The sequence below is a fragment of the Caretta caretta genome, chromosome 3 (assembly GCF_965140235.1).
Source record: "Caretta caretta isolate rCarCar2 chromosome 3, rCarCar1.hap1, whole genome shotgun sequence".
In the NCBI taxonomy this organism is placed as follows: domain Eukaryota; kingdom Metazoa; phylum Chordata; order Testudines; family Cheloniidae; genus Caretta; species Caretta caretta.
In genome coordinates, this window is record NC_134208.1 from 141,627,353 (window position 1) to 141,640,048 (window position 12,696).

Consider the following 12,696-nt stretch of genomic DNA (forward strand, 5'->3'; position numbering starts at 1 on the left):
AACTCTTTCAAACTGTTTTTCTCTTTAGACTTACTTCCCATGATATCTTACCTACCAACTCTGTCTTCTTGAATCCATTCTTTATTCTGCTGTTTTCCCTCCTACCAGCCCTTAGAATCATGAACTCATCATTTCATGATCACTTTCACCCAACCTGACTTCCACTTTTAAATTCTCAAGCAATTCCTCCCTGTTTCTCAATCAAATCTAGAACAGCCTCTGCCCTAGTTGCTTTCTCCACCTTTTGAAATAAAAAATAGTCTCTAATGCACTCAAGACCTAGTCGAATAATCTGTGCCCTGCTGTATTTTCCCAACAGATGTCTGGGTAGTCTCCTTCCACCTCTTCCCCTTCAAGTCCTGTGCTTTGCATGATTGTTAGTAGTTTAAAAAAAGCCTCATTCACCTCTTCTTCTAGTTTAGGTGGTCTATAGTAGACCCATGACATCACCATTGTTTTTTTTTTATCCCCACCCAGGGACTTTGAACAAGTCTGTCTCCTATTTCCAGCTCAGCCTCAGTGCAAGTGCATAACTCTGATATACCAGGCAATACCACCTCCCTTTTTCCCCTACCTGTCCTTCCTTTGATGTAGCTGGTAAGCTGAAGCATACTGTTTCTTTGGGCACAGAGGATCTGGTAATTCTGTGAGTGTCCACAGAATAAGGGACTGGGCACTTGGGGGGCTGCCCAGAGGACTCTGGGTTGTGGGGGTGGGGTGGACTATATCGCTAATCTGTAAAGGGACAGTAGAGTTTGAAAGAGTGCGTGTGTTGCCTGTGCCTAGTGGAGTCGGGGAGCTGACTCCTGGCAGGCACAGACAAGACTTCCTCATGCTAAGGGCAGGTGGTAGTGAGACTCACAACCTGGGTAGCCCAGGGAAGCATCCTAGAATGATACCGGGAAAGATCTTTTGTGCTTTTAAAACGAGCCCAACATTTTAAAAACCATTCCTTTGCTTGCTAGCCTTGGCTTTTGTTCTTCAGTATCTTATTTTTCCTCCAGATATTTCCAGATAATGCCTAATTATTCCTTTTCTTCCAATATCTTAATTTCAATTTTTGTGCTCTAACAAAGATTAAATTATTGACCCTGAAAGCAAATTGTTTTAAATATTTCAAGAGCTCCTTATTAAGAATCTAATATTTTTATGATCTCTTCCAGGATTTTTCCATGTCGTGCACAGCCATAAGACTACGTCAATTTATAGATTCTACACCTTACCTCCCTCCAGGGTAAGGTATCTGGACACAGAAAAGTCACATGTGCAAAAACATCAGGATGTCGGTGGCCAACCCTTCTGGATTGTCCCAGAGTCCCCGGAATCTACCTCAATCTCCCAGTGGCTATTAAAATCAATCCGGGAGATTTTAATAGGCCAAAAATCTGGTTGGCGGCACAGCGGGGCGAAGGCAGGCTCCCTATTTGCCCTGGCTCCACACAGCTCCCAGAAGTAGCTGGCATGTCTGGCTCCTAAGTGTAGGATGGCCACAGGGTCTCCGTGCACTGCCCCCACCCCAAGCACCAACTCCACAGCTCCCATTAGCCAGGAACTGCGACCAATGGGAGCTGCAGGGGCAGTGTCTGCAGCACACAGACCTGCCTGGCCACTCCTCCACCCAGGAGCCAGAGGGAGTGCCAGTCGCTTCTGGCAGCAGCCAGAGATAAGCGCCACCCAGCTGGAGCCCAAACCCCCTCCTACACCCCTGCCCCATCCTTCAGCTCCCTCTCAGAGCCTGCACCCCCACCCACACCAACTCCCTGCCCCAGCCTGGTGAGGGAGAGCGAGCAATGGAGAGAGGGGGATGGAGTGAGCAGGGGTGTGGCTTCAGAGAAGGGGCAGGCAGGGGTGTGGCCTCATGGAAGGGTCAGAGAAGGGGGCAGGGCAAGGGTGTTTGAGTTTGTGCAATTAGACAGTTGGCAACCCTAACAATGGTACAAATATTCTGTTTAAAACTTCTTGTGGTTTAGGAAAGGATCTTTGTCAAAATAGCCTGCCCAATGCACATTTTACAAGTAAAAGCATTGAGTCTGTTTGCAGGTTACATACTGTATCTGTAGATTTTTAGTTTTAAGCCATTAATATCCGTGCAAGTTTCATATAAGACTTCACAGTTAACAAATTCTACTATATTCTTTCAACTATGTTCCTAAATCAGTACATGATCAAAACTGTCCTTGTTTAGAATTATTCCATCTTAGATTCATCTGCCAAGCAGACTATTCCCACCTCCTTTATGTCCAGTGTGGAATTAAACATAGAAGGCATCAACACCAGCTAAGAGGGTGGGACCGAGGAATCCAGTCACTCTGTTAGGATCTGCATATAGAAAAATGTTACTTTACCTTGGGTAAAACTTGCCAAGTATTGATTAATGCAAAATGTAGTTCTTCTTTCCCCTTGCCTATTCTACTCCTCTCCCCGCTCTTCCTCCCTCCCCCTCCCCTCCGCCAGCCCTTCTTACCAGCCACTAAGGGTAACCTTTTCAAAAGCATCTATTGGGTTGACCTCACCCAGCTACATTAAAGTTAAAAACTGTTTGTTGTCTTCACTAGCACTTTATAGTGAGATAATTAACAAAAGGTAGCTATCCTGCTGTGGGGAGGAACCACACACTTTCTGGCAGAAGATATTTGCAGCGTTAGTGTAGTCATGTTGGTCCCAGGATATTAGTGAGACAAGGTAGGTGAGGTAATACCTTTTATTGGACCAACTTCTGTTGGTGAAAGACAAGCTTTTGAGCTTCATGGAGCTCTTTTACAGGTCTGAGAAAGGTACTCTGTGTCTCAGCTAAATACAAAGTGGAACAGATTAAGTGAAACACACTTTCAAGATACATGGGTCCTACGCATGCCTATCACAACACATGGTGTATTTCATCTAGGGCACTAGATGCCCCAGTTACAAGTATGTGGGTGAAACAAGACAACTGCTACACTCTCCAATGAAACACATGCAGGGCTGCTGGAACAATTTGCATAGTGGGGGTGCTGAGAGCATGTAAACCTTGTATATGATGGAAATCACTTCAAGCCAGGGGGTGCTGCTGCTGTACCTCCAGCAGCCCTCATTCTAGCACCTATGCACACACTGAAAAGTGACAAGACAAAAACACCATCCCCTCTGGATGAATGAAGTGATCACTCTATATCTGACCCCTCGGATACTCCTCCTCAAAGGAAACCTACACAACACCTACAAAAGATGAGCCCAGGGGGCTCAAATTCAGAACTTTGCCAAACACTAAAAATCATGGACTCTAAGGTACTGGATTTATGGCTTATTACCACAATCTGCAACCCTCCTTTGTCCTACAACTGCAGAAGTGTTAATTGCCCACATCACTTTGAATGGTCTTTTGCATCTTGAATTAACTCCTTACACTTAACAATCTGTTCAACCTTCTGTTTAGCTGTGACACTCCAAACTTGAAGAGCTCTGTGTAAGCTTGAAGGCTTCTTTCACCAAAAAGATTACCCATCTTGTCTCAGAATAGTTAATAACTTAGGCACCTTTCAAAAATTTACCTTGTCCCCACTGCAGCTCAAGTCAAACCCTGTCCTGATTCAGCTTCCATGTTTCTAGCCACTCCCATATCATAAGTCCTGCAGTTACTCTACATACTAGCTTTTGTGCTACAAGATGGGATAAAGCAGTTTGCAAACTGATTTAGTTTATGCTTTCATTCCTCATGAAATGTAATGCATGGGGCAGAATGTCTGCTGGTAGCTTTCATTGTTGTAACTCTTAGGTCAAGAAATTCTGTGTCTCGTGTTATCTGCTCTTCCGCCTGCAACACCACTTATTTTGCATGTGTGTGTTACTTACTAGTACTGTTGTTCGTCAAGGAAAGGACATTCAAGGGTTCTATCCTGGGCAACTAGGACGGGTACATAAAGTATGCCTGCCTGAAACAGCTCCAGGGTAAGAGAATAGCTTTATACAACTTTTCCTAAGAGAACCTTATTCTGAAATTCTTATCATTCAAGTTCACTATGGTGAGTGGTAGTCACTTCCCGTGGTGCCCGGCCGATATTCCTTTTCAACCTTGACATTTGAAGAGAACCCAGGAAGAGAGGAAATGGTCTACTGGTCAAAGCACAGGATTGGGAGTCTGGAAATTGGGTTTATATTTCCAGCTTGGCCATATCTATCTATTTTTGTGTGTGATATCTTAATTCATCAGTGTTTGAGAATCCCGAATGAAAGCTGCTAGAAAGTGCAGGTGATTCTCCATTTTACTAGCACTTTTAATCCTTAGCTTCTCAACTGAGATTGCTAACCAGGGTACTAAACAAAGCAGAATTTTTTATTGAAGTATAACAGTAGGTTTTTTTACAACAGAATTAATGAATGCAGTTTATACTGGTTAACTGCAATATTCACAGACCCACTCCCTAATTTCAAAAGTGCAGTGAAGCCAATTGAACAATACTAAATTATGACAGCTTTACTGTACGTAGTCATGCTGTTAATACCTATTGGATAACTGCATTATACTGAGTGCTCCATTTCAGCAGGAGATTAGAAAGAACATTTGTTGGCTACCCTAGGGTTAGTCAGTGCTATTCACATACCGTGTGTCAGCATGAGATTACAAAACTATTTATGCCTTTCATTTAGACCTTTCATAAAACTGCACCCAGCTCCAGTGCTGCATGAAGTTGAAACTCAGTACCAACATGACTTTGATAATTTAACTCTTACGAGGTATGTCCTTTTTCAAAGAACACAGAAGGCAACTAATGACTGGTACAAGCAAACCATGTACAAACAAGAATTTGCACTGCCATTTTACAATATGGGTAAGTAGGCTTTACTAGTAATGTAAATCTTGGCTTTTTCTAGGAAGACTGACCCTAGTCTACTTATAGTCCTTATAAAATGTTTAACACATTCAAATGGATTAACTAATCCTTACAGCATCCCTGTGAGAGAGAAAAGTATTATCCCCATTTTATGATAGGGAAAAATGACAGATGTCCTGTCTACACTAGGTAAAGAAGAGCCAAAGTGAACAGTTGCAGTATGTCCAGTTCCAAAGAGATAGGAAGAAGGCAACCAATGAATTGGAACACAGCAAATCACATGTATAATTAGATATCAATCTGTATACAGCAGCTGCTCCAATGCACTGCAATTAGGTGCAACAAGCAGTTCAATTTTAGGTTCCTAAGTTATTAAAGTAACCCCATTACGAAGACACTTGATTTGATCTAGTCCGTTTAAAGCACTGTGTAATGCAGCCTATGAACATGTTGGTTCATTTTGGGATATCTGAGAGACGAGACCTCTCAAATAAGGAGAGTCCTGTACTGAAGCGAGCAAGTACAAAGCAGTTGGTCACACTTCCAGTCTGTGTGTAGTAGGTATATTTTTTTAATACAAATAATAAAGACTAAATTTAATCATGGCACCGAGGAGCCCTAGTTATGGACCAGGACCCTGTTTGTGCTAGGTGCTGTGCAAACCCAGAACAAAAAGACAGTCCCTGGCCCAAAGAACTTATGATCTAAGTGTAACAGACAAGTGCTGGAAACTGAAAGAGCCATGGGGAATACAAGGGAACAATAAGGCAATACTGATCTGTGTGACAGGAATGGTCTCAGTCTAGCCCTTGTCAAGTTTTTGATAGCTTCATAGCAAAGGAGAGTATTTAAGGTGGGTTTTGAGGGAGTTAGTTTTGTGGCTGTTTATAAGGCGTTTCTCCTAACTATGAGGGGCAGCATGGGAGAAAGCTTTCCAGTTTAAGGTGCCTTTTTGTCCAACTTTATTATGCATTAAATGTGCTTAATTTGGTTTAGTTATTTATCCATGATTCTTTGTGCCAAAGCCAGTATTAGGGGAAATTCACTGGATACTTAAGTTTTCATGCCAGAAAGACACTTACTATTCTTGCTTTTAGAAAGGAGCTATGAGATACAGACCAGCTCCCAGGGGAAGGAAGATTTCTTTTTTCCAGAAAGATAACCTCTAAGTGGTGCCTTTGATAAGCACTGGCCAACAACTTTGAATTTGCTGTGCCTTTTGTGAAGGCACAGGCTCTTAAGCCTCAATGGCCCAGTTCTGATTTGGATAATTGTTTTCAGCTTGAATTCCAGCTGCAGAGTCCTATGGAGATAGGAATCATGTAGGACAAAAAGAATACTAACAAAAGGAAACCATAAGAACAGCCAGATACTGCAGTGCAGTGTGAAGCAAGGAGCAGTGTCAATATGGCTGATAGAAACAGGCAGCTGGCAAGTTTAAGTGGCAGCAGTAATAGCTCAGAATGAGAGCAGACAACTTATTGATTTCTTCTAGCTTCCACATTGTGCAATACAAACATGATAGGAGGCACAGACTCTTGCCTAAAGGCTGCCTACTGCACTCAAGTGTAGTGAAAGCTAGAAGTGTGCACATGCTCTTCCTCCTTCCTCTACTCTAGGTTTTTTCTTTGATTTGAGAAAATATGGCAGAAATTGCTGACTTTCAAATCAAGGCATTTATTTTCTCCATTTTAACTATGAAAAACTGTTAAGTCCCTTTATTAAAATTTATGTGATTATAAAAACCTCTTCAGTTCCCCCAAATAATTTTTCTGGCTTCAGAAGAAAAAACAGACAGGACCTCTTGACACCTCTGCTAAAGGCCTGCACCCAAAAGCCCAATCTGTCTTCTACACCCAACTAGTTGGAATCATTCAACTTTTTCTAGAGGTAATTGGTAAAACTACTCTGATCAGTTTGTCAGGTCAGCCAATTGCCTTATCTACTCTGGTACCCTACCTCGATAAAGTGCCCACTAAGTTGGCAGAAAGTGAACCCTTCTTTTTACACTACAGTAACATCTTGCCTATGTGTTGGGCCGGTGGATGGCTTTTTTTTTTTAACCACATCTTCAAGGTCTCCCTCTTGCTGCAGCTTGCTTATTGTGGACCACAGCTTGTTTAGGATTGCCCCCCTGGAGTAGGCTAGTTGAGGGGAGAACAACAGCGTAAAGAGGCAGAGGTGGTTTTTTGTTTGTTTTTTTTTATTAAGGAAAGTTGTATGATCCTCCCTGTACTTAAACATGTCTCTGCAAACATGCTGCTGTGAATAACGCTGCAGGCAGTTCCTGGAAATCCACTTTCCATCCTTGCTCGTGTGGTGTTCCTTACTTAGTATAGTTAGTCACAAGAATAGCTCATGCATCTAGGGCTATAAGCATAGAAAGCAGCTTGGCAACCAAGCTGCAATTCTGCTTTCACAACATTCAGCTCAGTAGAGAGAACAAATTCTAGTCCTGTAGAATGACCAGTGGACACCTCTCCCCCAAGCACTATTCCCATAAAGAATGGGAAGAAGAGCAAAAATGAATTTTAAAAAAAATAGAAATAAAGAGGCTAAACCCCACACCCCTCCACCAAAAAAAACCCAACAAAACCATGGAGAGCACAAGATAGGTTATGGTGACATGCTACTCCAGGAAAAGAGGCTGGGATCATATAAGGGCCACAGGAAAGCTTTAAAAATACTGAGTATTCCTGAATTTAGATCATAGGGATTCAGAAAGGAAATGCTTTATTTTTAATTTCAGACTGCGATGAGGATAAATACACACCAAGAACTGATCCTGGACCGCTGACAATCTGGAGAACCACTGCTGATCCAAAAAAGTATAACCTGCCCTTGCTTGTGAGAGAGAAGTATTTCAGCTGGCCTTTAGGAAAATAAAAGCAACCCGTTGAAGTTGATCCTATTTACATAAGACTTTCAGAAATCTGCTTCTGTTAAGCTATACTGTATCATTTTACAGTGTAGTTTGAGTTGGTGATGCTGCTTGGAAACTTTAATCAAGTTTTATCTGTGAATATGACTATATGGATTACTTTGTACAATAGAGTCAACAGTGGGGAATAGACATACTTAATTCCCAGTGCATGTTCTTGTTAGCTGTGCATCTTGGGAATATAGTAATCCTTATTTAGTTACATCAAGGGGAGAATCATCTATCCAGGGCAAGGACAATTGCAGAGACCACCCCTGGTATAAGTGGGGAGCTCCCATAGCACCAAAGGCCTCTAGCAGCCCTTTCCTGCCCCACACAGCTGTGAGAAAAGCAACAGTGCTGGCTGGCAGTTTAAGAAACCTCAAAGGTTGTGAAATAAAGATAATCAGCTTTATTTATTTATTTTTTTAAATTGTTCTTCCACCACTGAGGGAGCAGGGAGGCTTATTGCACTATATAATACTCTTGAAATCTAACATTACCCACCCATGCTACAAATTAAGCTTTCCATTGATTCTCATGACAGCTGAAGCTAGGGCCTACTTACCCCATTCTCCTATGAAGCAGCTCAAGGGAGTGTGTCAAAACTGCAGGAAAATAGAAGTGAACATGGGAGATCTTTCTCTACAACATCCCCACAAGAGTGAGGGGCTTTAGCAACTGAGTTTGATGGAGAGAAGGCCTCCAAATCCCACAAAACCCCCACATTGCTTAGTCCAGCAGCAATTGGGCTTTCTAGATGGATGGCTGCTCAATACAGCTCCACTGCAACCTTCTCTCTAGCAGCACTGGCCTGAATGCACAAAAGGAGCTAGGCCTTTAAGTGCCAGTTTTGGGAACACAGAAATGCACAAGACTCCCACTGAAACCCTGTAGGTGCCTAAACTCACTTGGCTCTTAAGTTTGGGGGTTTTTTGGGCAGTAAAACATCCCTAGGCACCTATCTTTCTGCCTCTGGGCATGTACACTGCTGAGTCCCTGTGGTGTCTGGACACCTATCTTCCACCTACAGCCCACCATAATTCATGAACCAGGGAAGATTGGTGGGAGAGAGAGAAGGCACCTTCCCTCAACCTTTAACCCAATGGTTAGGGCACCAACCTGGGATGGAGGAGTTCTTCCTCCCTCCTCCCCCCAGTTCAAGTCCCACCTCCTTCTGCAAGTAGGAATGTCACTGAACTGGGGCTTGCTAGCTCTCAGGTAACTGCTCTAACCCTTGGCTGTGGAATATTCTGATGTGGGAACTTCCTCAAGCAGGAGTGTTGAAGCTGTTGCACAATGGATAAATAGTCATTAGAGCAGGGGTGATCCTGGGTTTCCCACAGCCCAGGTGAGTACCCTAACCACAGGGCTAAAAGTTATGATGGAAGTCCTCAAATCTCCCACCCCAGGCTTCTTGCTAAAATGGCATAAGACACCTAACTCCAAGGAGGGTTCCCATCTGTGAATTGCAGAAATAGGCACCTAAGGCTAGGCTGCAGGAAGGAGCCTATCTGAGACCGGGGCGGGATGGAGGGTTTATCACAGCTCCCCACTCAGCATCTCCCATTGGCTGGGCAGCTCTCTCCATCTCATGCTAGCTTTTGTGAACTGCTCTACGGTCTCTGCTGTTCAGCCTAAATCGGCCTTTGTATCACATGATTTTTCCAGGTGCCTAACTCCTTTTGTGTAGTCTGGGCATTGTTCCTTCAAAGTGCTTTACAAACAGTAAAATGGCACTTATTGCTCATATTGTGAAATCAGTTGCAACAACATTTACCGTCTTCAAAAGGGTTCTAAATCTCAAAATTCTTTCTCCTTCCCCAAAATGAAGTTAATTTAGACTAAAAACAAACCAAGTGTTTCAACTCCCACTATTAACTTTTACAGGATGATTTAATTCAATCTGCAGGGCTAAAGTTTGGGTAAAGACTTCATTCCTCTGTATTGCAAAAGTTGACAGCAGTTTAGGGAGGCAAGACTTTTGGATTGCCAAGATAGATGAGAAAACAAGAGGCCCTTTTTCTTCTGCGTGCCTCTGACACTAGTTCTGTGGCGATTATCAAAAATCTCATAACTGAGGTTCTCTCTCTCTATTTTTCAGTCTTCTGTCATGCTGTGACTTCTTCACCCACCCCCTACATACTCATTACAGATTACTCTATGTAATGTCTAAACAGTTAAGCAGGAAGTGCTTCATGAATAGCAGTAAGATAAGGACTATCCTTCATAATTATCCTCCCATAATTCCCTCCCCACTTACTTTATCCTGGACACATAACACATCCTTTTTCCTTAGTGATATTCTTGTAATACAGCACCCATTATTAAAATTACTTTGTTTCATTAATTTATTTTCTTCTGGGGAATATTCCCGCTAACTTTCTCAATCCAGAGACAAGTTGATCTTATTCGCCACTTATTGCACATTTAATTTTGTGATTAAGATTTGTCACCAACTTTGAATGTATTTGCCATATTAGGTGAGATTTTAGGTATTTACAAATACAATGAATATATTCAGTCTTTCACAAAATTTAACCACCTACATTTGACTATGAAAGCTATTTTCTTGTTGTTCTAAGTTTCCTATATTCCCCTTTGCAGCTTGATTCAACTAATCCATTACAGCAAAGTCAGTATCTAAATTTGACCAGTTTATCATTTGGAAATAAACTACGCTTATTTCCACCCGACTGAGAGGGGAGTACTCAAACTTCACAATGCAATGTGTGTATTTACCTAAAAAACAGAATAAAATCATGCTGTAAAGGCCACTTTTTTTTTTTTAAATTGGAAACTTTAAGACTCTTATTAGATCAAGTAAGTGTTACATACCACACTATCAAAATAAATAGGTCTCCTTCACTTGTTTACAGCTCCAAGATTATTCATGGAAATACTTCCAGGACATAATCCAATGACATTAAGCAGAAACATTGCCTTCAATAGGTGTCAAAAGGTGAATTCTGAATCACATTTTCAGAATACATTAAATATCTCAACTGTGCCTTTGATTTATATGGTTTTTAGGGCTGTTGATTAACTACAGTTAACTGACATGATTAACTCAAATTAATTGTGATTAAGCAGTTTTAATTGCACTGCTAAACAACAGAATACCAATTGAAATTTAATATTTTGGATGTTTTTCTACATTTTCAAATATATTGATATAAATTACAACACAGAATACAGTGTCCAATGCTCACTTTTACAAATATTTGCACTGTAAAAACAGTATTTCAATTCACCTCATACAAGTACTGTAGTGCAGCCTCTTTATCGTGAAAGCACAACTTACAAATGTAGATTACATAACTGCACTCAAACAAAACAATGTATAAATTCAGAACCTACAAGTCCACTCAGTCCTACTGCTTGTTCAGCCAGTTGCTAAGACAAACATGTTTGTTTACATTCGCAGGAGATAATGCTGCCCTCTTATTTCCAATGTCAAAAAAGTGAGAATAGGCACTCTCATGGCACTATTGTCGCCAACCGTGTAAGGAATTTACGTGCCAGATATGCTAAACATTTGCATGCCCCTTCATGCTTTGGCCACCATTCCAGGGGACATACTTCCATGCTGATGACGCTAGTTAAAAAAATAACGCATTATTTAAATTTGTGACTGAATTCCTTGGGGGAGAACTGTAGGTCTCTTGCTCTGTGTTTTACCTGCATTCTGCCATATATTTCATGTTATGTTATAGCAGTCATGGATGATGATCCAGCACATGTTGTTTGTTTTAAGAACTCTTTCACTGCAGATTTGACAAAATGCAAAGAAGGTACCAATGTGAGATTTCTAAAGGTAGCTACGGAACGTGACTCAAGATTTAAGACTCTGAAGTGCCTTCCGAAATCTGAGCGGGATGGGGTGTGAAACATGCTTTCAAAAATCTTAAAAGAGCAACGCTCCACTGCGGAAACTACAGAACCTGAACCACCAAAAAAGAAAATCAACCTTCTGCTGGTGACATCTGACTGAGATGATGAAAATGAACATGCATTGGTCTGCACTGTTTTGGATTGTTATCGAGCAGAACCAGTCATCAGCATGGATGCACGTCCTCTGGAATGGTGGTTGACGCATGAAGGGAATATGAATCTTTAGCAAATCTGCCCCAAATATCTTGTGATGCCAGCTACAATGCCACGAGAGTGCCTATTCTCACTTTCAGGTGACATTGTAAATAAGAAGCAGGCAGCATTATCTCCTGCAAATGTAAACAAACATGTTTGTCTTAGCAACTGGCTGAACAAGAAGTAGGACTGAGAGGACTTGTAGGCTCTAAAGTTTCGGAGTGTTTTATTTTTGAATGCAGGATTTTTCTACATAATTCTACATTGTAAGTTCAGCTTTCATGATAAAGAGATTGCACTACAGTACTTGTATTAAGTGAATTGAAATACATTTTTACAGTGCAAATATTTAGAATAAAGTGAGCACTGTACACTTGGTATTCTGGGTTGTAATTGAAATCAATATATTTGGAAATATGGAAAACATCCAAAATATTTATATAAATGATATTCTAGTGTTTATCATCATGATTAATCGTGATTAATCTTAATTGCTTGACAGCCCTAATGGTTTTCCTTTTATAAATTTCTATAGCGCCTTTGCCTAGTTGTGTGAAATCAAACAGTTCTAATCACTGACATACAAGAAAAAATTTAAAGTGGCACCTAAAGATTAAAACTTTAAACATACGAATAAACATGCTTCCTTCTAATTAGCAAGGAATTTACTTTTCTGTAATAGGCACTCAAAGTGGAGAAGTGCATAATTTTAAAACAATTTTAATTTAAAAAAAATTAAATCAGAATAGTTCAATAACTGTAAATGAACTTTACACTATCAAATTTAGTTTTTTGCACATTTTCTGTAAATTTGTCTTAAGAGCCCCTTGCACACTCCCAACAACTTGAATCACAAAGTTTTTGAACAAAAACCATCTC

At 41.0% G+C, this 12,696-nt stretch overlaps 1 protein-coding gene across 1 annotated transcript; it reads left to right on the forward strand.

Annotated features, from left to right (window-relative positions):
* The first annotated feature begins 1,172 nt into the window (after positions 1-1,172).
* On the forward strand, positions 1,173-7,698 carry SPMIP3 (sperm microtubule inner protein 3). The gene is made up of 4 exons (XM_075126965.1): positions 1,173-1,234; positions 3,832-3,924; positions 4,624-4,805; positions 7,558-7,698. Exons 1-4 carry the CDS (start codon positions 1,173-1,175, stop codon positions 7,692-7,694), a joined length of 474 nt encoding a protein of 157 aa, XP_074983066.1. The 3' UTR covers positions 7,695-7,698.
* Positions 7,699-12,696: the final 4,998 nt, after the last annotated feature.

What these genes read in the sequence shown, in the direction of transcription:
- SPMIP3 (XM_075126965.1), top strand. Translation starts at nt 1,173, where the DNA reads ATGTCGTGCACAGCCATAAGACTACGTCAATTTATAGATTCTACACCT. An exon ending in CTGCCTGAAACAGCTCCAGG is followed by an intron (nt 3,925 to 4,623) that starts GTAAGAGAATAG and finishes CCTTTCATTTAG; the next exon opens with ACCTTTCATAAAACTGCACC. An exon ending in ACTGCCATTTTACAATATGG is followed by an intron (nt 4,806 to 7,557) that starts GTAAGTAGGCTT and finishes TTTTAATTTCAG; the next exon opens with ACTGCGATGAGGATAAATAC.